Raw genomic sequence first — 26,594 nt, forward strand, 5'->3', positions numbered from 1 at the left:
TGTTTATCTTCTCAAAGAATCAGCTTTTAGATTTATTGATCTTTACTATTGTTTCCTTCATTTCTTTTTCATTTATTTCTGATCTGATCTTTATTATTTCTTTTCTTCTGCTAACTTTTCATTTTTTTTATTGTTCTTTCTCTAATTGCTTTAGGTGTAAGGTTAGGTTGTTTATTTGAGATGTTTCTTGTTTCTTGAGGTAGGATTGTATTGCTATAAACTTCCCTCTTAGAACTGCTTTTGCTGCATCCCATAGGTTTGGGGTCATTGTATTTTCATTGTCACTTGTTTCTATGTATTTTTTGTTTTCCTCTTTGATTTCTTCAGTGATCTCTTGGTTATTTAGTAGTGTATTGTTTTGCCTCCATGTGTTTGTATTTTTTACAGATTTTTTCCTGTAATTGATATCTAGTCTCATAGCATTATGGTCAGAAAATATACTTGATATGATTTCAATTTTCTTAAATTTACCAAGGCTTGATTTGTGACCCAAGATATGATCTATCCTGGAGAATGTTCCATGAGCACTTGATAAGAAAGTGTATTCTGTTGTTTTTGGATGGAATGTCCTAAAAATATCAATTAAGCCCGTCTTGTTTAATGTATCATATAAAGCTTGTGTTTCCTTATTTATTTTTTTTTTGGATGATCTGTCCATTGGTGAAAGTTGGGTTTTATAGTCCCCTACTATGAATGTGTTACTGTTGGTTTCCCCTTTTATGGCTGTTAGCATTTGCCTTATGTATTGAGTTGCTCCTATGTTGGGTTCATAAATATTTACAATTGTTATATCTTCTTCTTGGATTGATCCCTTGATCATTATGTAGTGTCCTTCTTTGTCTCTTGTAATTGTCTTTATTTTAAAGTCTATTTTGTATTATATGAGAATTGCTACTCCAGCTTTCGTCTGATTTCCATTTGCATGGAATATCTTTTTCCATCCCCTCACTTTCAGTCTGTATGTGTCCCTAGGTCTGAAATGGGTGTCTTGTAGACAGCATATATACAGGTCTTGTTTTTGTATTCATTCAGCCAGTCTATGTCTTTTGGTTGGAGCATTTAATCCACTTACATTTAAGGTAGTTATCGAAATGTATGTTCCTGTTACAATTTTCTTAATTGTTTTCGTTTCATTATTGTAGGTCTTTTCCTTCTCTTGTGTTTCCTTCCTAGAGAAGATCCTTTAGCATTTGTTGTAAAGCTGGTTTGGTGGTGCTGAATTCTCTTAGCTTTTGCTTGTCTGTAAGGGTTTTAATTTGTCTGTCGAATCTGAATGAGATAGAGTAGAATAATCTTGGTTGTAGGTTTTTCCCTTTCATCACTTTAAATATGTCCTGCCACTCCCTTCTGCCTTGCAGAGTTTCTGCTGAAAGATCAGCTGTTAACCTTATGGGGATTCCCTTGCATGTTGTTTTTCCCTTGCTGCTTTTAATATTTTTTCTTTGTATTTAATTTTTGATAGTTTAATTAATATGTGTCTTGGTGTGTTCCTCCATGGATTTGTCCTGTATGAGACTCTCTTTGCTTCCTGGACTTGATTGACTATTTCCTTTCTCATATTAGGGAAGTTTTCAACTATAATCTCTTCAAATATTTTTTCAGTCCCTTTCTTTTTCTCTTCTTCTTCTGGGACCCCTATAATGTGCATGTTTGTGTGTTTAATGTTGTCCCAGAGGTCTCTGAGATTGTCCTGAATTCTTTTCATTCTTTTTTCTTTATTGGGCTCTGTGGTAATTATTTCCAGTATTTTATCTTCCAGGTCACTTATCCTTTCTTCTGCCTCAGTTATTCTTCTGTTGATTCCTTCTAGAGAATTGTTAATTTCATTTATTGTGTTGTTCACCATTGTTTGTTTCATCTTTAGTTCTTTTAGGTCCTTGTTACACGTTTCTTGTATTTTCTCCATTCTATTTCCAAGATTTTGGCTCATCTTTACTATCATTACTCTGAATTCTTTTTCAGGTAGACTGCTTATTTCCTTTTCATTTTTTTGGTGTGGTGGGCTTTTACCTTGCTTCTTCATCTACTGGGTTTTTCTCTGTCTTCTCATTTTGCTTAACTTACTGTGTCTGGGGTCACCTATTTGCAGGGCAGGTCATAGTTCCCATTGTTTTTGGTGTCTGCTCCCAGTGGCTAAGGTTGGTTCAGTGGGTTGTGTAGGCTTCCTGGTGGAGGGGACTGGTGCCTGTGTTCTGGTGGATGAGGCTGGATCTTGTCTTTCTCGTGGGCAGGACTGTATCTGGTGGTGTGTTTTGGGGTGTCTGTGACCTTATTATGCTTTTAGGCAGCCTCTCTGCTAATGCGGGGGGTTGTGTTCCTGTTTTGCTAGTTTTCTGGCGTAGGGTGTCAAGCACTGTAGCTTGCTGGTCATTGAGTGGAGCTGGGTCTTAGCAGTGAGATGGTGATCTCTGGGAGAGCTTTTGCCGTTTGATATTACATGGAGCCAGGAGTTCTCTGGTGGACCAATGTCCTGAACTCGGCTCTCCCAACTCAGAGGAACAGGCCTGACACCCGGCCAGAGCACCAAGACCCTGTCTGCCACATGGCTTAGAAGTAAATGGAAAAAAAGAGGAAACAAGGAATGAAATAAATAAATAAAATAAAATAAAAAGTTATTAAAGTAAAAAATAAAAAAGTAATAAAAAAGAGAAAAAAAGAAAATGAAAGAAAGAAAAAACAGAGCAACCAAACCAAAAAACAAATCCACCAATGATAACAAGTGCTAAAAACTATACTAAAAAAATAAAAAATAAAAAAGGACAGACAGAACCCTAGGACAAATGGTAAAAACAAACCTATACAGACAATATCACACAAAGAAGCGTACACATCTCACAAAAAGAGAAAAAGGAAAAAATATATATATTAAAAAAAAAGGAAGGGAGCAACCAAATCAATAAACAAATCTACCAGTGATAATAAGCTCTAAATACTAAACTAAAATAAATACAAAACCAGAAACAAATTAGATGCAGAACACAAACCCCAAGTCTACAGCTGCTCCCAAAGTCCACCGTCTCAATTTTGCAATGATTCGTTATCTATTCAGGTATTCCAGAGATGCAGGGTACATCAGGTTGACTGTGGAGATTTAATCTGCTGCTTCTGAGGCTGTTGGGAGAAATTTCCCTTTCTCTTCTTTGTTCACACAGCTCCTGGGGTTCAGCTTTGCATTTGGCCCCAAATTTAAATTTTGGCCTTTGCTTGTAGGTCTCCTGAGGGCGTCTGTTCTTCACCCAGACAGGAGGGGGTTAAAGGAGTGGCTGATTTGGAAGCTTTGGCTCACTCAGGCCGGGGGAGAGGGAGGGGTACGGATGCCGGGCGAGCCTGCAGCGGCAGAGGCCAGCGTGACGTTGCAACAGCCTGAGGCGCGCCCTGCGTTCTCCTGGGGAAGTTGTCCCTGGATCATAGGACACTGGCAGTGGCAGGCTGCACAGGCTCCCGGGAGGGGAGGTGTGGATAGTGACCTGTGCTCGTACACAGGCTTCTTGGTGGCTGCAACAGCAGCCTTAGCGTCTCATGCCCGTCTCTGGTGTCCGCGCTGGTAGCCACGGCTTGCACCCATTTCTGGAGCTCGTTTAGGCAGTGCTCTGAATCCCCTCTCCTCGTGCACCCCGAAACAATGGTCTCTTGCCTGTTAGGCAGTTCCAGACTTTTTCCCAGACTCCCTTCCGGCTAGATGTGGCGCACTAGCCCCCTTCAGGCTGTGTTCAGGCAGCCAACCCCAGTCCTGTCCCTGGTATCTGACCTCTGAAAACCGAGCCTCAGCTCCCAGCCCCCATCTGCCCCGGCGGGTGAGCAGACAAGCCTCTCAGGCTGGTGAGTGCTGGTTGGCACCAATCTTCTGTGTGGGAATCTCTCCACTTTGCCCTCCGCACCCCATTGCTGCACTCTCCTCTGTGGCTCCGAAGCTTCCCCCCCATCACCCCCTGTCTCTACCAGTGAAGGGGCTTCCTAGTGTGTGGAAACCTTTCCTCCTTCACAGCTCCCTCCCAGAGGTGCAGGTCCTGTCCCTGTTCTTTTGTCTCTGTTTTTTCTTTTTTCTTTTGCCCTACCCAGGTATGTGTGGAGTTTCTTGCCTTTTGGGAAGTCTGAGGTCTTCTGCCAGCGTTCAGTAGGTGTTCTGTAGGAGTTGTTCCACATGTAGACGTATTTCTGATGTATTTGTGGGGAGGAAGGTGATCTCCACGTTTTACTCCTCTGCCATCTTGAAGGTCTCTCGAAGCATATCATTCTTATAGCCACGAAGTTAAAAAAACCAAAACCTTCAAGAGCGGTCTTTAATTTTATTGTACATATTTGCAGAGATGCCCACTACAAATTCCAGTTATTGATTAAGCCAATAGCAACTCAAGTTTGTTAAGGAAATTAAAAGGTTAGAACATAAAAATCTAAAACACACTCAGGGTTTTTTGGGTTGTAGTTGTTTTTCTTTTTTATATTATGATGTATAGACACAACATAACACTTATCATTGTGACTATTTTTAAGTATACCATTCAGTGGCATTAAGTGCATTCACAATGTTGTGCAACCAACACCACTGTCCTTCTCTAGAATGTTTTCATCATCCCAAATAGAAATTCTGTACTCATTAAATTGAGTGGGTAGTTTTAACTTTCTACCTCTCCATAATTTAGGCCCATCCCAGGCATGAAATTGCTCAGTTGACTTGAATTTTTTTTTTTTCTATAAAAGACATTTAACAACAAATCTTGAGAAATATCCAAGACCCCCAAAGACTTCATTCAGGGTTTTTAAAAGGCTTATTCCCAATACTGCAACCTCATGCCACCAACAGACCTAAAACACCTCCGTCTTCTGCATGGCCCTCTTTGACCTGATGGCCTGATGAAGAGGGTGGCTTATAATCATTGGCTTGGGGCAATCTGGTTTATAGTCCCCAAGCCTAGTGAAAACTCAGAAACTTCAGACTGAGGTATACATTCTTGGTCAAAATGGGACTCACCATAAAGGATTGTAAAATCAAGCCTAAATTTTCCCTTTAAAAAACATGCTCAAAGTCACATATTTTGAATGTTCATAACAAAGTTATACGGTATGGTATTTGTGGCCTGAAAGTAGCTAATTTAGTGCTGGGGAACAGTTTACTTATGTATAGCATCTGAATGCTACGAAGTTGAGAGAATACATGAAAATGCACAGGGAGCTACGGTGTAGAAGTAAGTTATTAGCATATTAATAGAAGTTTGAAACTAAGAAGATTGTGGGGTCTTATAAAGACATCCTGGTTAACCCCTGCATCCTAATATCTCTGATGCTGACTTCTCACTTTCTATGGTGGAGTATTGAAGATTCAAGTCTGAGATATTCCCTGTGTTCATGATAGGTCTTCTGGGTACTGGAGTATTAGGCCTGGGATCTGGTGGTAATAATTATTTCAATATATTTCCTTTAGTAGATAACAGTATGGTTTAACATGCATCAGAATCACCTGGAAACCTTGTGAAAACACAGTTTTCTGGGCCCTAACCCAGAATTTCTGATTCAGCAGGTCTCAGGAGAACCTGAGAATTTCCAACAAGTTCTCCAGGGATGCTGATGGTGCTGGTCCTGGGGTTACACTTTGAGACCCATCTCTGTAAAGTATAGGAAAGAAATAAATAGCAAACTTAAAATATTTTTATTAAATTACAAATTTCTAAAAAAAAGATGAACATATATATGTGTGTTTATGAACTTATTATATGTATAGATTTATAAACGTTATATCTTTTAGGGATCACATATGAATGACTAGAGATGTAATTCTACCAGATCTGGAGGGCCTCAGATGGCCTCAGATGGCCTTGACTTTATCTCAAACTATAGGGAATATCCACAGTTCCTTTGGGAGGCTCTGTGAGGCCTTCAAAGACAGCAGGTGGCCTAGGAGCAGCTGAAATCAAGGGCCAAGGAGAGATCTGGGTATCTGTGCCAGGGATAGGGGGTGTGCCAGCAGTGGACAAAAAAGATACACTGAGGTTACAGATAAAGACTCCGAACTAGAAGCCATGCAGGCAGGCACTGTGCAGAGTGTCCCCTACAGGCAGCTTCTGGTAATGAGCTCCTGAGTGGCCAATGGCAATGCGTTGGGCGGGTGAACCATATGAAATCGCCAAAATCGGGACAAATACCTGCAATTTCATATCGTCCAACCTAATAAATATCTACAGAGACTTCATGATTCTCCTGATCATTCCATGTCAGTCAGGAGATGTACATTCCACATGGTGCAGTGTGTGTGTCACATGTCAACCTCAGTTATGTTTGGAGCATCTGCTCACCTGGGACACTGGTCGTTGGGTGTCACATTCCCCGCAAGGCTCAACTCTGGGACCAGCGTGGGCTCCCCGGGCCTCTTCCGGCTCTGGGCTGCTCTCTCCCTCACCTGTTGCTCTATCACAGCCCGATCTGTGGGCTCTGGAGGGACAGGTTTCACAGGCTCCTCCCCAGGATCTGGCTCCTTCATCTCATCAGGATGTTCTTCGACTGCTTGTTTGTTTTTCTTCTTTTTGGCCCTCTGTTGGGTAAGAGGCAACCTTATGTCAAACAGGAATTTTGGAATTTCTTTAAAAAGCACAGTCTTCAGAATCAGATAGACGTGGATGCAAACCCAGCTCCACCTCAACCAGCTGTGTGCACTCAGGCAGCTCACTAAGCCATTTGACCTGTCCATGCCTCAGTTTTCTCGTCTACAAAGTGGGAACAATTATAGGAAACTTTTTCCAGGTCTCTTGAAATGAGGTAATGGCTGGAAAGAACTTATCACAGTGCCTGGTCCCTAGAGAGAGCTTAAAAAAGTTAACTATTCATCTGCTCATTAGTATTGGCTTTAAAGACCAAGGATACATCTCTTTTTGGCTGCACACGCAGCATGCGGGAGTTCCCCAACCAGGAATCGAACCTGTGTCCCCTACGGTGGAAGCACAGAGTCTTAACCACTGGACCACCAGGGAAATCCCAAGGATACATCTTGAAATTAAAGTGAGGCTTGTGAATACAACTGACACTGCAGGTCACCTTGATCTATTACTTATTGTCCCTGGATTACTTATTACTTGTTGTCCCAGTTTTGCAAGGTCATATGTATAAAGTTATATAATTTTCTGGGGGAAGCCCAGAAGCACCAATACCCTACATTAGATAGGGTAAGTCATGTAAAATAGTAAAATACGTATCACAGGGCTTGACAGGCACATGAGCGATTACCAGGTTATTGCTGGTTCATTCAAACAGCCCCAGGATGATACAGAGAACTGTTTTTGGAAAAACCTTTCTCTGGTATCAGCAGGCTGGGTGGCTTTTTCAACATGTGCATTAATCAGTTCATTCTCTCATCCTTTTGTCCCCTAGCGAGGGGGCTGGGAGGGAGACAGAGCACAGCAGGCAGGGGACCCCAGTCTGTGTGCCCAGTTTCCCTCCTCCTGTCTCAAGGTGCCTCTACCCAGACCCTTCCTGTCCCCCAGGTCAGCTCTGTTCAAGGCTGTTTACAGACCTGGGCTTTCTTCCAGGCTTTCCACTGCTGCTGTGCACTTCTGTATTCCTTGATCTTCTGTTCGTACTCTTCCATGTGCTCTTCCAACAATTCACTTATCTCGGCCTGAATTTCTGCTTCATATGCTTCTTCATCAGCTTTCTGGTCAACTTTTTCCCTTTAAAATAATTTATAACACCTTAGTTATTTCTTGAAATTAAGTGATAGAGTAATAATAGCAGCAAATACCTGTATTGGGCTCGTGTGTGGCAGCTCCTCTCCTACAAGCTTTGCACAGGTGAGCTCACAACCGTGTGAGGCAGATACTATTACCTTCAGCATTTTATACACTAGGAGACTGCAGCACAGAGAGGTTAAGTAACTTTCCCAAGAACACACAGCTGGTGAATGGAAGAGCTGGAATATGAGCCCAATCTATTTACACTAAGCCACAAAGCCACACTGAGTTAGATGATCCAGATGGCACCCTGACACAGTGCCTGCAAATTCTCAGCTGACAGAGACAGCAGTTTCATTGTAGTTATTTTGTTAATTCTTCAAGTCTCTGAGGAACCACTTCATTATGCTGCTACCAAATCCCTGAAGCTACTTTTTTGACTTTGGATTGACAATTTGAATTTTTCTTTGATGATTCTGCTGACAGTGCATTAATGTTCAGCCTGACCCAGAGCAGTGCTTCCCGCAGTGTGTTCTGTAGAGTTCTGGTTCTATGAGGTGCCCTCCAAAAAAAGGTGCTGTGGCCAAATCAACACAAGATTGAACAAATGTGAAGTTTCCATGTTGCTTTGTAAAGGGCTTTGCAGAGCCCTTTACATGCGGATGGGCAGTGTGACTCCCCAGGAGGGTGGGGGAGGGCAAGCATGGTATCCAGCACATCCCACCCAGCACTTCAGAGTTGTTTCAACCCATCCCCTGTGCTTATCTCCTAATGCGATCAGTATGGTCTGGCCTGCAAGTTCTACTCTCCTAAAGTTCCAGCTCCTTTTTAGAGAAACTTAGCCTAGAGCTGACCAATGTTTGCATATGTACACGTGTGGCCTGGTGGGTTAGCAGTTAACAGGCCCCCAAGGCGCAGACTCTTACAAAGCTACTACTGAAGAAATCACTTGGGAAACACCTGAAATTTATAAACATCAGAGAAATTTGGCCCCCAAGTTATGTTCCATCTCTGATATATATTCATTCGCTTTTCTCCTTGTTAATCAGAGGCATGAATAAACTAGTTGAAATTTAAATATTTTTGCAGGAAGAAATAATGCTGTATCATAAGGTAGCTAGATGAATCAAGAATGTGAAGAAAGGGCACTCCAAAAGAATTTAGGACACAGCTACTTATGGGTGGAAGCGATGTGAAGTATCACAAAAAGGAAGTTTGTAACCTAGAGGTGACCTTAACGGTAAATTTCCTATCAATTTTTGTTTATCCTAAACTTAAGGAAGGAAGGAGAAAACAATCTTGTAACTATTTATGTTCTGCTTCTGGATGGAAGGGATGGCCTGGAAGATGGAATATGGAAGCCAAAACACTGGGATTTCTGGAAGACATCCACGATTTCTGTGGTACAGGCTATCTGAATTTGTTTTTATATTATATTATATATTTTATATTAATTGAGCAGATACTACGTGGCAGGTGTGCTGTCTTGGACCAGATACCCAGTTGTGACAAGATCCCTGCCCTCATAAAGCACAGTCTTGTGTTTGTCCTGGAAACTGCAGAATGTTTTCTCAGTTTTATGATAATTACAACCCCCCAGCATCACAATTTGCAGCTATCTTTGGCTAAAAACTGACTGTTTTCAAAGCACAGTATCAGATAATTGCCCTCATGTGTCACTTTTCCTGTAGAAGTATGGGCACATCACTTATGCAGATGAAACAAACAGGAAGGGACCAAAACCAGCAGCAGAGATGCTCTTGAATTAATATGCAGAACATGGTTGTGTTGTGATAACTGTACTCTTAATTATGTACCAAAGTCTAGTCAGTTCAACTGCATAAATATTATCAAAGCATACTTTCTCCACACCACACACAAAGATCAATTCCAAATTGAATTTGGAATTTGAAAGATTAATCTTCATTAATATGAAGATTACAGGAGACAATATAGTAGTATATCTACTTGATTCAGGGGAAGGATTTCTTCAAACAAAAAGCACTGATCAGAAAAGAAAAGACTAATATATTCTACCTCTTTAAAATTAAGAATTACTATTCTTCAAAAAGCAGCAAACTACTAAAAAGACAACTACAGAAGATTTCTGCAACACACATCGACAAAGGTCTCATGTTCAGGATATATACCAAACTTCTACAAATAATGGAAAAGATAAAAGGACAAACAATCCAGTTCAAAAATTGGCAAAAGTCTTGAACAGACACTTTGAAAAAGAGGAATTCAAAATGGCCAATTCATGCATAAGAAATATAAATTAAAACACGCCATCCGATTGGCAAAATGTGAATGTTTGACAACATCAGGTGATAGGGCTGATATGGGTGACGTGGACCCATAGGAACACTGGTCAAACTGAAAGTCAGCACAAACACTCTGGAAAAGTGTCTGCAACCAGCGTATAAGTATTTGGAGAAGCACATCCCCTAAGACTCGACAATTCCACTTCCAGGTATATTTCTGGAAAACTTAGGCACACGTACCCTAAAAAGACACATACAAAAACGTCTATAAAAGTGCCGTCTGATTTCATTGTCTGTGTTCCCTTCACTCCCAAACTGGAAGCTCTGGGAGGAAAGAGATGATGTTTATCTCCTTCATCAGCGTAGCCCAAGAGTCTAGCACAACGCATGACAGAGTGGGCACTTAAGAAATGATGAATTGTACTTGAAAACTGAGTAACATTTTTATAACAATTTTGAGAAATACAATTCATTCTTTTAAAATGTAAAAAAAAAAAAAAGAAGTGCTGTCTATAACAGCTGAAAAATGGAATCAACTCAAATGTCAATCAACAGTAAAATAGACAAATTTTGTTATATTCATATAATGAAGTGTTATAGAGCAAAGAGAATTAACTACAACTGTGTGCCGAAAAGGAGATGATCTCCAGTGGTATTGAAGAAAAGAAACAGGTGTGTGTTCACTAAAGCATACACACAATATACTTTCACTTATGGAAAAGTCAGATACAGGCAATATTAGACTAAGTGTTAGAGATTACACATAGATGGCAAAGCTATTAACTAAAAGCAAGGAAACGCTGATCATAAAAGTCAAGAAAATGGTTACTTCTGGGACAGAGGAAATGTAATTGGGGTTAGGAACATGGGGGATGCTCAGATACTAGTAATGTTCTAGCTCTTAACTTGGGGAGTTGCACATGGTTATTCATTTGTAATTATTATTTTTAAAATTATTTAAAAAATTGTATCTATGTTTAATACATTTCCCCCATGCATGATATAACCCAATAAAACAATTTTTGAAAAAAGCCTACTTTCTCAAAACAAGTTTCAAGGGTGTATTTGTAAACCTCTGGAACTCTCGAAGGGATTTCATCTCTTTCCAGACTTTTATGATGGTCTTAAGTAATGTTCGATCTTTTTCTTGTTCAGCATCACGCAGTTTTCTTGTTTGCCTACAAGATATAATACATGGATATATATTTAAAAGTTATTTAGGTGTGTTTGCAAATTAGGAAAAGAAACTAATAATGCTATAGTGATTGTATAGTTAATTTCACAGCTATGATATTTCTTTAGTACTAGAAAACCAAAAATATGAATGCAAATTTGAAGTCAATAGGATGCTGGTCTGTTTTTATAGGTTATTTGATTTTGTTTTCTCTAGTAGAATCTGACTTCAATTAAACTAAATTACCATTTAAAATTCTCATTAATACTGTGCAATCTTAAACAGCCACTTTTGAAATTATAAAAATAAGGGGCCCAGTAAACGTAGTTCTCATGGACTAAACTATGATAAACAGGAAATTATGTTGCTGCCCCAGTTAACAAGTATATTAAAGTCTGCCTGTGTTAACACTAGTCACCAGTCCTACCTTTAGGAGATGAAGTAATGTTACTACATCCCTTGGTGAGTTTTCAGTGCTGACTAGATTAGCGATATTTCTGGCTTGCTTTGAAGAGGCTTCTTTTGAAAATGCTTTCATTGTGATTGATATTATTTAAAGTGTTTGGGAATTATGTAATGCCTTACTTTAAGCCCCCTCTACAAATAATAGCCAAATGTACTCTATTATGCCATTAGTTAGTTAATTAATTAGATTTTTTTTTTCTTGAGCAAGTATCAGGTGTCATTCCAGGGGATTCAGAAGTGGTTCCTAGGAGATAGTAGGTGTCTCTGTTCTCAGGGAGTTTATAACTTGGCTCAGGAGACAGACACATAGATAAATGACTGACAGAGTGCCCTAGGAAACCATAGGCACAGTGTTTCATGAATCATCACCTCCTGAACTCCAGAAGGAAGGCCTGTGTCTGGAAGTTGGTTGTACTTGTGATGACTTAGTCTGGAGATGGTGCAGAGAAACACAGAGGTCTAGGTTTCTGATCATTCAGTTGGTGTCATGGAAAAGGAAGCTGGTAGAAGCTGATGGCCAGTTAGTGGTTGGGTAGCCAAGATTTGGGACTCTCGGAAGACCTTAGAAAAGCTAGGAGGCAATGAACTAGAATAAGAAACATTCTTCTTGAGGAGCAGTAAAGCATTCTGGTTAAGGGCACAGATGTGGGAACCAAGATACCCAGATTTAAATCTTGGTTCTAGCCGGCCTTGGGCAAACTATTTTACTTCTCCATGCCTTATCTGAAAGTAGAGATGATAACAGAATTTATTTCACAGGGTTGTTGGGAGGAGTAAACGAGTTAATTAATACTAGAACCATGTCTGACATCTGGTAAGTGGTCCACAAATATTATCTGTCATTACCTAGTGATCTGTTCTTCTCTTATGCCTTTAGCAGCTATCTCTCCTGCCTCCTTTAAAAAACACTGCAATATGAAATTATTTTACGAGTTATATGACACCTTAAGCCTTTCTGATATATTTTCTACTTCCTTTTTTAGTCCCTGACAAGATAGTTTCTCAGAAATGCTAAAAAGAACGCTTAGCAAGTAAAATTTGACCTATGAGCTAGAGAAGCAAAGAATCACGAAAGAATATTTAATTAGATTGTTGCCAGACTATGGAGGAAGAGGAAAAGGCAACTATGATTAGGGAGCTGGGTAACACTTTTCTTTTTCTTTTTAAATCTATTTATTTATTCTTGGCTGTGTTGGGTCTTAGTTTCTGTACGAGGGCTTTCTCTAGTTGTGGCGAGCGGGGGCCACTCTTCATCACGGTGCACGGGCCTCTCACCATCGTGGCCTCTCTTGTTGCGGAGCACAAGCTCCAGACGCGCAGGCTCAGTAGTTGTGGCTCACGGGCCCAGTTGCTCCGCGGCATGTGGGATCTTCCCAGACCAAGGCTCGAACCCGTGTCCCCTGCATAGGCAGGCAGATTCTCAACCACTGCGCCACCAGGGACGCCCAAGGGTAACACTTTTCTGAAGCCTGATGTAGATGGGGTCTGGAGTGTGGAAAGGAGTCCAGCCCAGAGGTGAAACTTTGGGAGCCACATTGGCATCTAGATGATATTTAAAACCACAGGACTGGATTCATCTCAGGAGAAAATGCAGATTAACAAAAGATTAAAAATAAAAAAATCCTGGGAGGAACTCTGAACATTTAGAAGCTGGGCAAAGAAGGAAGATTAGGCAAAGGATAGTGGGAAGGACAGGTGGCCGAAGAGGGGTGAGGGCGTCTGAGAGAGGGTGGTGTGTGGCACCCTGTGGGGACAGTGCCCAATGCCAAGTACCAGGGGGGCTGAGAGGTCCCCTTCTGCTTAGCAACACGGAGGTTCCCCAGGACTGTGGCAAGATCAGCCTCAGGGCAAAGGTGGGCGCAGGAAAGAGGCTAGACTGGACAGTGAAGGGGAGGGGAGGGAGTAGAGACAGCAGTACTTACCAAATTTACATTTAAAATACTTATTAGTAAATACTTGCCAGAAGTTTGGCTGTGAAGGGAAATACAGGGATAAAGTGGTAGCTGGATGGGGATCTGAGATCCTAGACTTGTTATTTGTTCAAGATTGAGCATATGTGAGGGTGAAGATCCAGGAGAGGGTTAAATAAAGTGTTCCCCTGTATTGCACGAACACCCATGTTTCCTTTCTTAATACAGCCTGGTTCCAGTGCAGAGGACGAGCAGTGTGGTCATGATGCCATTTACGGAAAATAAGATGGAAAATGCGTCACTGGCTGAGGTTAGCTGCCCCAACCTGGGACCTATCAGATACCCAGGGGTGGGCTCCAAGGCAGCTGGCTCATCAGCAGCTCCCAGGGGGCTTCAGGGAACAGGTCCGCTTGATGAGATATCCAGGAACAGACCATCTGCTTAGAATTTGCTTTTCCACCATGTGAAAAGTCAGTAAAGGACTAAAATCCACTCTTTCACTGCATCAGAAATGCTGAATCTCAGTGGTTTCCATCTCCAGGGGTGGCAGGATGTTTGCAATGGGTCTGCGATCCATGGGTCCACCTGGCATGGTCTGTAGGACTCACACACGATTCTGCTACTGTTTCTCAAATACTGATTAATAAATGCAATTCCATATCAAACCTTCATTGTATCCAGAGTAGCTTTTTGTCACTTTTTCTTACTCAGTGTATACTAAAACAAAAATTACTTTCACGAGGAGGAGGCAATGTGCTTTTCTTTTAACATAAATAAGAATTTTCATTTTTAAACATACTCCTCACACTTTTACAACTATAGTATACAAACATCACTAATTTTCACTTTGATAGGAGAATTTCCAACTCAAGGGCAGATTGTGAAGAGAAAAGTATACATTTAAATTCCTTGAATAGATAACTAATAAGGACCTACTGGATAGCACAGGGAACTCTACTTAATACTCTGTAATGATCTATATGGGAAAACAATCTGAAAAAGAGTGGATATATGTATATGTGTAACTGATTCACTTTGCTGTACAGCAGAAAATAACATGACATTGTAAATCAACTATACTCCAATAAAAATTAAAAATGATAAACCCCTTGATTTATTAATTCCTGTTCTAAGAATTTATTCTGTGGAAATACTTATACAGGTACGCAAATATATACATACAGGAGTGTTAGAGTGCAACTTAAAGTAATAAAAAATAGGAATAATACAAATACCTATTAATGGGGAATGTAAAATCTATATAATGTCAGCTCTTAAACAATGATATAGACCTAGATGTACTATGATAGGAAAAGGTCTCAGATGCATTTTACATAAAAAAGCAAGCTGCAAGGTGGTAAATGCAATGTGATTCTTTAAAAAAGTAAAATATATACACATAAACACATCTGTGTATATATATGTATACACACATGTATATATATGTGGAAGAACTAGCAAAAAACTGTTACCCATGATTTTCCCTGAGAAATAGGACTCTAGAATAAATGTTCACATTCTACATTGTATGTTTCCTTATTGTTTGGCAATGATCAGGGTTTTAATTTTTGAATTTTAATTATGAAAAATTTCAAGATATAGAAGAGCACATATAATAAATAATATGACACTTACTAACATTTTTTCACATTTACTCAGAATTTTTGTTTGTTTGTTTTGCAATGTTAGAGTTCCATTTGAAGACCTCTCCATTCCATCCCCTTCTCTCCCTCCCTGGAGGAAGAAACTGGCATGTGTGTCTTTTCCGTCTGTATGTAACACACATGTGCGTACTTGGAACACATGAGTATTGTTTCAGATGCTCTTTAGGGCTTGTGACCTGTATCACACAGCAAGTGTCCTCTTACAACTGATTTTTTTATTCAACACTATTTTATCCACGATATACGCAGATCTAATTTGGTCCTTCTCACTGTGGGAGGGACGTTCATTTAAAGATTGAAGCAGATGGGTTCATTCTGGTGTGGGGTTATCTCTAGCTTCTTACTCTTGTAAGTGATGCTGTGAAATGCTTGCACACATGTCCAGTGCACATGTGCACACAGCTCCTTGGAGTACATGTGTCTGAAGCAGAATTGCCGGGTCCTAGTCTGCTGGCATTTTCAACTCCTTGCTCGTCTCTGGACAGGCTGCTCTCTGAAGTGGTGGCTGTAGCAATATTTGTTTACACTAGCAGAGTGTGCAAGTTACCCTATTCCCCCTGTGCGCCCTCCCGTCTTCTTTCATTTCTTGGACTTCAAATTTGGTGTTAATATGATCGACATATATCGTTATTTCATTTGGCTTAATGTATGCAGTGCATTCAGAAAAACTCTGAAAAAATAAACTCTCAATGTGTACAGGGGAAAAAAAGCAGTAGTTATAGATTTTACTCACCGAATTTCAGATTTATACTCATTGATGGTTTTTTGGGTTGTTTCAAGAGACTTAGGAGTTTTTGCTGGGTTAAGGCCCATCTGAACAGCATTTCTTAGAGCTTGGAGCTAGAAAAGATATGGATACAAGATCTGAGTTAGAAGCTCTACTCCTTACTACAAGTGATGGGCTTGGACCCACCCACTTCTCCAGGGCAAAACGATGTCAGCAACCTGTGAAGGGATGTGCAAGCATCCAGCCATCTCCATGCTTTCACTGAAGTGAATTTTGACAGACAGCTATTGCTTCTATTAAAAAAAAAAAAAAAAGGAATAATAAAGAACTGTGTGTGTCCATCCTTGTTCTGTGGCCCAGACCCAGCTGCTCATGACAGATGCTACTTTTACTCTACTGTCTCAGAAACAAGTTTTCTTTCAAGGTGGGGTGGGGGTCTCTCTGGGGCCTGGACATATAACGACATTCTTGTGATATAAAGAGAGCATAAAATTATAGACCTATAGGAGGAGATATTGTGGCGTTATCTCTTATTTGGGTAGTAAGGTTTTAAAGTCAGGGCAAAAGTTGTCTATAGTCAAAACTACCCATGGAGATCCCACGGGACAGTGTCACATTAGAAGTAAATCCAAAATGGGTAGACATTTCCTTACGTTGAAACAACTGACTTGTTTAGGTACCATGTTAGGGTAAATTACATATAACAATGAGAATGTCTCTAAGGACACAGAGATTCTCAGGCCATGAATGGTCTCATCATATGAGATCACGTAAGCAAGACACAGCTACCCACTGCCAGTGGGCGAGATCCCTTGCTCTGTTTGCAGGAATCGTTCTTTCAACCAAGTGTGTGCCACTGAATTTGTACAGGTTAAATGTACATGGTTGTATCCTTTCTTTTGCCTCTAGGTAGGTCAACACATCATATCCTAGACAGAGGGAACATGAAGGAAGCACACGAGCATTTGCTGCTAGAAGGTATTTTTGTTGTTTGGGCTCCTCAGGAGAACCAACCCCCTCAACAATTGGCATGGAAGAGATCACGGGTACCTTGTCGGTAAGAAATTGTGCCTTGTGTCTCTGGCGTCTTGCAAGGTACTGGTCATATAACTGGGCCAGTTTGGCTGCCAAAACATGCTCTCTGCTAAAACAGGGATGATGTGTGAAGATTAACCCCAAAATATCAATGTCCAGTTGGAAATTTCCAGGAGGGTCTCCAGATCCAATCAAATGCTGACTTCTGTGGATGTATTTTACCGCCTGCCAAAGAGAGCAGAGTGTAGGGGAAACACAGTTAAAGCACTTCCTAGATACTGATCTGATGTGCAATGGGAAAAGTCAGATGCAAAATATTTCCTACCCTAATCAAGCCAGGAGAACCTTGCTCCATTCCCTGTTCCTTGGGGTTTTAGGGGCCTGCCCTTTTCTGAACACTTGAAAAGTAAAATGAAGGACAAGGAGTGAGAAAAGAAATCATTTCAATCTTGTTTTCCTAGGTCTTTTAGGGTTTATCTCTACTGAGTCATTGCCCTAATCTTTGTCATGCGACTATCCCATTTCCTGGAAATCTTGGGCTTTGCAGCTGGTGACCTTGAAATTCTTTTAATGAGAGAAGCATAGATTCTAATCCAAACTGATCATTATTTGGATCATAGATATACTCTCCACGTGGAGAAGTTTTTAGTTTGTAGACAACAGCCAGAGAGTAACATACTGAACCGAGCTTCAGGCGGGCACCTAGTTTTCCTGGGAAGAAGAAAGTCAGTCTGCAAAATAACAGAGGAAGAGATAGTTGGGGCAGCTCAGTGTGTAGAAAACAGGAGTGGAAGTTTCCACTGGGACTTTCCTGGATCACTTGGTGTACAGTGTATCAGATAAATCTCTGTTTTTCTTCCTTAAACTCATCAAGATATTCTATGTTGATCACTGCTGCTTGTAGGTGACTAGTTTTGGAGGTTGCAGAGCTCCAAGGTGGGGAGGACACCTTTTTGATTTTGTGTCTTCATGTTCTCTCCTTGTCATAGACATTGACTACAGTCAGGATGTGGGGTTTGACACAATTCACTCGATCCTCCCCTTTGCAGAGAGGAGTTTTTGGAAGCTATTTATGTTATCTAGAAAAGATTATGTGGCCCAAATGTATTATTTATAAGTTATGAGGTAAATTGGAAGCTGCAAATATTCTAGTCAGAAGTGAAGCATCTATCCGATGTTAATTGCGGGTAACGTGTTCAGGAATCTCTTCATTTAATTCGTCTTCATGGTATTATGTAAAGATGCTGAACTGGGGTCAGAAGCCTTGGATTCTAGCTGTGGCTCCACCTTTAACTTGCTCTGGAACCTTGGGCAAGTCACTACACATCTCCGTGCCTCTATCTCTTTATCGTACAAATGGGAGGCTGAGGAAAAAGATCCAGCTGGCATTTTGTAGGTCACTAGGCATCATATAAAGCACTTCACACATATCACCTGGTCCATTCTGTTAGGGAACTGCTGGCCATTAGACAAGAGCCCATGCTTGGGCCCTGGAAGGGGTCCCCCTTCCTGCAACAATTCCATAGAGATTTTTGGTTGCCTACAACGTAGTGAGGCCTGTCTGCGAGCAGCAATAGATTGAAAGGGGAAAAATGGGGTGTGATCTTTATAACTTGGGGCAGGAAGGATGAAGTCTGAGATGTGCAGAGGGAGGGATGGAAACTGGAAGAGGGGGCTCCAGTTAGAATCCTGCCTCACAAGATCCTAACATTCTCCCCATCAGACTAAGTATGGAAAACAGGCCACACTGTGTGTATGTATATGTATACATGTCCAAAAATGTATTCTCATGTTATATAATGTGATCTGCTTTTCAGTTACTATTAGTCATTGAAATAGTACCAGTATTTGCACTTACAGTAAAGCATATACACACAAGTCTTCATTTACCAGTAAATTTGTTGTTGGGTTGTCTTGTTGCCTGCTTTGTACCAGTATTCACGAGTAAGGATATATGAGTATATTTCCTTTTAGCCATTCAATTTCATACTTATTTTCCCCTGAATTAGTAGACAATTAATGTGTATTTAGAACTTATGATTTCCTACAGGACACCTGTACAGTGTACCCCATGTTTTCATAAAAGAACAAGTTTTTTCTATAAAATAACATTAAGTCTGTCTTTTTGATGAGAAGACCTATAGATTTTTCATTTTTAAAAAATGTTCTTGTAAAACTGGGATGTGTTTACAAATATGCTATGCTTGAATAAGAGTGCATTGACTATACCTCAGTACCTTCCAAAATATGCTGAATTGAGCTTCCATTTGGATTTACAGGGAGGAAAGCCCATCCCAAAAGGGGTCATATTCCAATATTTTGTACCTTATGAAAGTCCTAATTTTGAGATTAATATCCTTACACGTCACACCGCAACAATGGAGGCCCATCTCTTTTCTTTCATTCAAGCAAAAGTATCCAGTTATAACCTGCATTCGTGTTAGAGGCTTTTAATCTTCATGTGGTGACTCTGTGTCTACTGTCACACTGACCACCTGGATGAATTTAAAAATTCCCACCTCACAAAGATGTGTACCACTCAACATCAATCCACAGACCTGATGGAAAGTTCCTCTGTAATTGTCTGGCTCCGGCTGGTCCTTGCTTTGCTGTTCCTCTTACCATGGGTTGCAGAGTTCTGAAGTCGCTCAGGGTGTGGCCCTCAGGTTCCATCTTGTACTCTTCTTAGTATGAGTAAGTAATGTCGGTAGTATGGTCCTAATGTTACCTAGGTCAGCTGTACTTCGTGTCTCCTCCCCCAAATCTTCATTAGCCCATGTTTAAATGATTGCTGCTGGTCTCTGCCTTCAGCTCAGCTCAACCAAGTGAAAAAGCTTCCAGGACTCCTGGTGGGCATTGGGTTAGACTGCTCAAAAGACCCCCAACTCTCTTCCTATTAGGGAGAAAGACCCCTAGTCTCTTGTCTTTCTTTCTGTTGTATCTGTTTTCTTTTCTGAAAACTATCATGAAAACAGTACAAAAACTTTCTCCTAAAAATAAATAATATTTATAAGGTATATTATTTTAATTTTGAAATTGATTTGATTCTTCAGTGGAAAACTGAAAACGCAAACTATCAGAGGTGATGTACATGGATTATCTGCTGATGTTCTCAGTGTGTTCAGAGTTGCTTGCCGATGGAGACAGAATTTTTAAGGTTGGACAGAAAAAGAACAATCATTGGTGGAATTAAAATAAAAGTTTCTATATTTGTCCTGGGAAAATAATAGCAACAGAACCTGAATCCAGCCCAGAGCCTGCAGTAGATTCTATAGCTGTTGTTCTGGTCTTCTCTGGGAAGCTTTCTCATTCTCCATCTTCTGGGTGTATCTCTACGACATGAGGTTGGTGGGGGGGCATATGTTCCACTTAAAACTGACTAGTTTGTCCTTGGTGTTGATAACGTGAACCTTGGGGAAAGATATGATCCCTTTCCTCTGGAGTTTCTAAGCTTAGGTTATCAAGGGTCCTAACACATGGAGAATTCTGGCCTGCCTACAACAGGAGAGAAGGAGACCAGTCAACATTCAAGGAGAACCAGGAGAAAGAGAGGCAGAGAGAGACACCTGCTGGCACAGAGTCCCGGGTCCCAGAGTCCTAGTTCCTAAAGCCCCTCCTTCATTTTGTGATTTATCTCCAGATCCTTCCCAATTTTGTAAGCCACCAAGTTCTCTCTTTGCTTAAGCTAGTTTGCAGTGGGTTTCTGTCACTTGCAACCCAAAGAGTGCTGACTACTGCAGTGCTCATTACACAGTAGGGGACCAATGCTTCTGTGAAAAATGGCTGAGAATAGTGGAAGGGGAAAGTGATAGTTTTATCATGTTGTGATGAACAAGGAGGTTGGAATTATGCTAAATTCCTCAGATTAGTGTGCAGTTTTGAAAAAAGAGGAGGCAGCTACACATATGTCCCTGGGAATGCCATGTTGACTTCTAATCACTGTGCCTTTAACACTTGATGACATTTCTGTCTCCCCCCACTAGGCACAAAGTCTCTCTAAGGCCAAGTTTGAATGTTGCTACCTCTGAGTTTCCAGAGTTTAGCACAACTAAGAATATAGTAGACTCAGTTGAGGACGGAAAGAATTAAAAAGAAAAGAAGAAAGGCAGGAGGAAAGGTAGGATGGAAGGCAGGAGGAAGGAAGGAAGGAAGGAAGGAAGGGAGGGAGGGAGGGAGGGAGGGAGGGAGGGAGGAGGCTGGTGGAACAGCTTTCAGCAATGCTAAACTTACTTTGCTATTATGCTTAAGCAAACTGCATAATATTGTTTATGTTTTACCTGCAATGTCTCATTTGGAATTTTTATTTTTTAGTTTTGGGTTAGTTACTTCTTACGAGGTATTAAATTGCAGTCTTTCTCATTTGAGGTTTAACTTTGTTCTTTGCACAATATCTAATCTTTTTGCATTTCTCTATCTTTAATGGTCTCTAAAAAAGAATCTCAGTTTAGTAGCAGCAGAATATTTCGCTTTTAAAAACTACTTCTTTTCCCTCTGTAATTAAGGAAAATGTTCAAAGAAGGAGGGCTGAATACCAACTCCCTTCTAAATAAACCTCGTAATTTATCTAATAAGAGGACATACACTCCCTCATTTGAATTGGCAGTCTAATCAAAGAAGAGCCAGGCTTGACTCCCATCCAGGATGGGTTTGGTCAGTCCTGCTGGGTTAGCATCAGACCTGAGAGCTCTGAAGTGTAAATTCATCAATTGCCAATTCCTGATCTAGCACACCGACTTGGTTTTCCATCATTTAGTTGCCAGGATGAAGCCAGGCTCTAAGAGGGCTACTGTTTTACAGGAGAGACAGCCGAGTTAAGGAGAGGAGTAGAAAACAAGGAATTTCTTCTAGATTCATTCAGCTCAACTGAGTCATTTAAATGATATTCAATTCACACTTTTACTAAGGCATTCCTACATGCCAGGCTTCCTGCCAAGTGCGAGGGTTAGAAGAGGAATAAAACAGTATTTGCCCTTTGTTACTCTCAGGGTAGTGGAGGAAGGAGAGCGAAGATAGATTAATGATCTATGAATAAAACAATCACTGCCTGTTTATCTATTTCTCTGCTCCTGCATCATGTCAAAACTCCCAGATATAAGGTATGTTTGGACATTAGACTGAAAATATAGGTCATATGCATTTAACACTGCTTCTTAAAGGCAAGCCTATTACATGGAACAGAGAGGAGAAAAAATGGGTTTTGGCATCAGATAGACCTGAATAAATGTAAGAAAAGGTGAAAGTTAGTAAATCAATAGAACTGTAAAAAATTAACTCTGAAAGAAATGCATTGTTGTTTGAATTACTAGAAAGTTCCATAAACACATTAAAAAAAAAGACTGAGGTATACAAATCAACAGTGAAATTAACAGGCAACCTGTTATGGAGAAACAAAGAGGTAGGAATAATAAAGAGGTAGGAAACAAAGAGGGAGGAGAAACAAAGAGGTTATTCCTACCTCTTTATAACCTCTAATATAACCTTTGCTTCTTTCTTAGGCACGCTGACAGAGTCTCTATGCTTTGCTATGTTTGAAGCCTAACTTTCTATGAAATGACCTTGGAAGACTTCAGCCCCTTTAGAGTTCTCCCTTCTCTAACTTTTGCTCTGTGATGCAGGATGACCAGCCCCTCGTAGTGGAACTATTATTTTCCTCTACTTTCCTGTTTCTGCGCACAAGATAGGAAGGTCTCCCCTCTCAAAAGTATTGGGAGGAAACTCTCTGTGCTCTCCCCACTCTCGCATCCCCACTGGCTCCTTCCCAAAAGAGAAGGAAGACTGCTTGATTAGAGAGTCAACTGGAGCCCAAGATCCATTGGTCCAAATTCTTTGCTGTGCAGAGTAACCGGTGGCCTCTGGCTGTCCCTTCTCAGCTCTCTCCCGAGAGCCTGCTCACTGGCCCCGTGGGTTCTCCATGGCAGTCCACGTGGTGAACTCATTGGGGCCCTTCTCTGGATGGGGGGACAGAACTCTTGGGAGATGGAGCCGGAAGCCCAATTGGTCTTGTGTCCAAGCAGCATTCTGCTGTCCAGCTTTATCCTTAGTTGCAGCTGAAACCTGCATCCCTCTCTGATTCCTGTGCATTTCCCAATTAGTTCAGAACTTCTAAAGGACACATATAAGATTAATCTTAATTGGCTCCCTCAAGATCCTACTCTCCATAGTAATTACTCTTCTATTTTCTAATTTTAACCCTATTTTTTTGCTTCATTATATCAGTGTTTCTTGCTGAAATGGTTGGATGGATGAAGAGATAAGGTGATGGATTATTACACGTGCATAAGACGATATTGTCTGGATCACTAATTATATCATGTATCTTTGTCATATAAGCAAGTAGATGATAAATCCCGCATGGACTAGGGCTTCGGTTTATGCTTGTTTTGTAAACCTACTCCCAGGGTCACATTTCTGCACAAAGTAGTCACTCATTACTATTTGTCTGTAATAGCAATATTTTATAGAAATTCATTAAAAAAAGTGCAAACAGATACATCACCTCAATACTCACAAAAATTGTATGAGGTAGAGATGATGAAGATTTTTCAATTAAGGAAACAGCTCCAGAGTGGTCAAGGGAGCTTCCCGAAGCACAACCCAGTAGGACACCCAACTGCTCAGATTCTCTGACTTGGGCCTGTGTCTTCCCTGTTCAACACGCCTCTCTATAGCTATATAGAATGATCTTATATCCCCTTATTCTCTTTCACACTAGCAGTGTTGAAATAATTACACGAGTTTCTGAAGGAGGTGATCCTTGCTGGACATTTCAGGAAAGCAAGAGCAATATAATTAAATTTGAAAGCAGACAACTGTCTATTCAACACCAGCCAGCCCTCACTGAGCTCTGTTTGAAGCACTTTTATGTATTATCTTAACCATCTGCACAACAATCCCAGGAGGCAGATGCTATCATTACTCCCATTTTATAGATGGAGAAATCGCAGCACAGAGACGGGGAGAGCCAAGTTCGCCCAGTGAGTGACAGGGCCAGGACTCAAATCAGGCAGCGTGGTACCAGAGCTGAGGAACATACCATAAAAAGGATTCGCAAGGATAGAAAATCTCCAGTTATATAATAAAGAGAAAATGAGGGGGAAATAATCCTGCAGTGTATGTGAGATGACAGAGAGAAAAGAAAAAAAATCAGGGTAGCTAACCTGGTTATGTGAATAAAGACGCTGACCTAGCCATTCCTACCTGGGAAACTCATTCCTTGTTTAAGAAGGGATTTGGTGAGGGCAGGAGACTCACTCTTATATAATATGCCTGCTGTTTGCTTTGCATGTGTAAGATAGTGAATTATTAAAAAAAAAGTCAAAATAGAATGTTGCAAATTCATCATTCCAATCTATTCAAAAAGCAAAGCACTTTCAAGCAAATTTATGTATTAAAAATGGGGAGGGAGGTTTACCTTTTTATACAGTGTTTCGAGTTCTGCCTTAATGTCTTGCTCCTGTGTCAGCATGGGTGGTCTTGAAGGAAATGGCTTGATGGGGTTTGGCAGTGCTAGGATTCTTCCATCATCTCCGAACCATCTCCTCCCCTGGGGATCAAGCAGAGGGACAGAAAATGGTTTACAAAATAAACAGCGTTTGCAGGGAAATTCTCTGTCAACATACGTATTTCATGCACCTTTCCCCTGCCCGGTAAATATTTTAAAGTCTCTGTTTCCATTAGAAATTGAGTTTTCACTAATGCCCCCAGAATTAATTTAAGATATAGTTTTCAACCTTCTCTCCTCAAAAAAAGTTTAAGAAAAAAATTAAAGGATTGTTTAAGAAAAATGTATTTTCTATTTGTCAAAAATTAAGAAAGGCCACTAAGGAGAAAAACAATTGAGAACATTCTATCTTTGGACGATTAAAAATTTCTGTGAATTGGGAAAAGGTTGCCAATATCGGATTTAACAGGAGGAGCCTGACTCCAGCTTGCAGAAGATGGGATTTGAGCAGAGGAGAGGGTGTGATGTTTGAGGGCCACTGAACATATTGAGGACAAATGGAAAAAAAAAAAAAAAAAGAAGAATGAACCACTGTGCAGACGCTCTCAGGAGGAAATGAGTACCACGCTGCAGTGATGGCCCATGGGATAAAGAGCATCCATGAATCCCTCCTGGGCTACAATGAGGCAGCAGGGCTGAGAGCTTACGGGCTCCTGCACCAGCAACCTGTTCTCCATGATGTTCTGGTTGGTTCTCGGCACCTCCAGTCTTGCCCCGATGTAAAGGCCTTCGTCTTCCGGGTACCTGGGCTGCACATTCTCAGGAAGCTTTTTATACGTAGGCACTAGACAGTTCATAAATAAATACAAGCCTCATTAGTGCCAACCTGAACGTTTCAAACCGCAATTTGGTGAATGAAAACCACCACCGGAGGTTTTACTTATGTTCTTGGAAACTGCAAGTGCTCCAAACTGATTGATGGAAGCAGGACCAAGGGAAAGATGAATGCGTTTACCCGCAGTATCATGTTGGATATTCTACACCTAACTCGCCCGCGTGGCCTCACACACTGCGAGGACTGTGGTACCCAAATCAGAGGAGCTGCTCCTGGGCTCATCAGCAGAGTGAGTTTGGACCAGATGCTTCTTTGAACCCTTTCCTTTCATACAAAAGTGATTGTAATATCTATTTCTTTGGGGTCTTGGGAGAATTAAATGAAGTAAAGTATGAGGAAGTGCTTTGTAAATTAAAAAGTTCACTTGAGTCAACGTGACTTCATTTACTCCCTCACTCTTTGATCTGTTCATAGATCAGATCTTTGCTGACAGCTTCCCTGTGCCCGGTGCTCAGGAGGCTCTGTGGGGTCAGTGGGAGCGACAGGCAGCAACAGCCAACAAAGGACGGAACAAGATGATTTCAGAGAATGGTAAGCACGGTGAAGAAAAGAACACCTGTGATAATAATGCAGGGCGGGAAGGGGATAGACTTGAGATGGAGCGGTGAAAAACAGGCTTTTCCATTTGCACTGCCTCCTGAAGATTGAGAAGGAAAGAGCTGGTGATGGGACGAGCAAGTGTGTCTGCCCAAGGGAACAGCCTGTGCTGAGTGGGAAACAGAAACACCCAGAATGCAGTGGGGCCGAGGGCAGGAGCAGTGCCTGGAGATAATGTCAGCAGAGGGCAGGAGGGAGAGCCGGGAGAGCCCTGCACGTCTCAGAGGAGCTTGAGTTCTGGTCAAGGGGGTGGGGTCACTGAAGACCTCGTGCCAGGGAGTGACTGAGCAGATCCGCAATTCCAAAAAGACATCTGGGCCTGCTTCTTCAGCAGAGTGGGCTAGAGGAGAAGCTGGCCGCTGCTGACATGAAGGTCAGGATGCAATTTGGCAATGAACAATAAAAGGTGGAGACTTGTTTTTGTTTTATAATTATGTCACTCTAAAACACCCCAAATCCCTGAATCTGCTAATTTTCCAGCGTGTGGCCATTTGGACACGCTGCATCCCAAACCCATCCACAGAAAACAACTAATACCAGTATTCCTAGGAAAACCTATCTCTGGGTCCTTAGAAAATGCGGAGCAAACTATCGTTTTACCTTTTTTTCTGTCCCCCACCTCATCTATCCACAAGTCTAAACGTCAGTCCACCACTAGTCCAATGGTCTTCAAAGCTTTCATCGCAGCATTTTTGGGCACTTGCTTATTATATGTATGTTTATTTATTATGTATCAAACAAAATTAAATTAGGAAAGGATGAGATTA

At 41.0% G+C, this 26,594-nt stretch overlaps 1 protein-coding gene and 1 long non-coding RNA gene across 4 annotated transcripts in view; one reads left to right on the forward strand and one right to left on the reverse strand.

Annotated features, from left to right (window-relative positions):
* LOC132426069 (uncharacterized) overlaps window positions 1-26,594 on the forward strand; it is a 181,007-nt gene that overhangs the window by 70,444 nt on the left and 83,969 nt on the right. For 2 of the 3 annotated variants that reach the window (XR_009519586.1, XR_009519585.1), the window contains exon 3: window positions 16,769-16,837. This is a non-coding gene — a long non-coding RNA (uncharacterized lncRNA). Of the gene's footprint in view, window positions 1-16,768; window positions 16,917-26,594 lie in introns of all 3 variants that reach the window. The other variant, XR_009519584.1, reaches the window with a different exon arrangement.
* The window catches only part of CC2D2A (coiled-coil and C2 domain containing 2A), a 135,748-nt gene that overhangs the window by 64,609 nt on the left and 44,545 nt on the right, over window positions 1-26,594 (reverse strand). The window contains exons 10-16 of the mRNA XM_060012793.1: window positions 25,043-25,179; window positions 24,306-24,437; window positions 16,910-17,119; window positions 15,866-15,972; window positions 10,957-11,097; window positions 7,499-7,655; window positions 6,288-6,523 (exon numbers count right to left, since the gene is read on the reverse strand). Of these exons, the coding sequence (XP_059868776.1) occupies window positions 6,288-6,523; window positions 7,499-7,655; window positions 10,957-11,097; window positions 15,866-15,972; window positions 16,910-17,119; window positions 24,306-24,437; window positions 25,043-25,179 (1,120 nt within the window). The remainder of the gene's footprint in view (window positions 1-6,287; window positions 6,524-7,498; window positions 7,656-10,956; window positions 11,098-15,865; window positions 15,973-16,909; window positions 17,120-24,305; window positions 24,438-25,042; window positions 25,180-26,594) is intronic.

This window comes from Delphinus delphis, chromosome 5 (genome assembly GCF_949987515.2).
Source record: "Delphinus delphis chromosome 5, mDelDel1.2, whole genome shotgun sequence".
NCBI classification, from domain to species: Eukaryota; Metazoa; Chordata; class Mammalia; order Artiodactyla; family Delphinidae; genus Delphinus; species Delphinus delphis.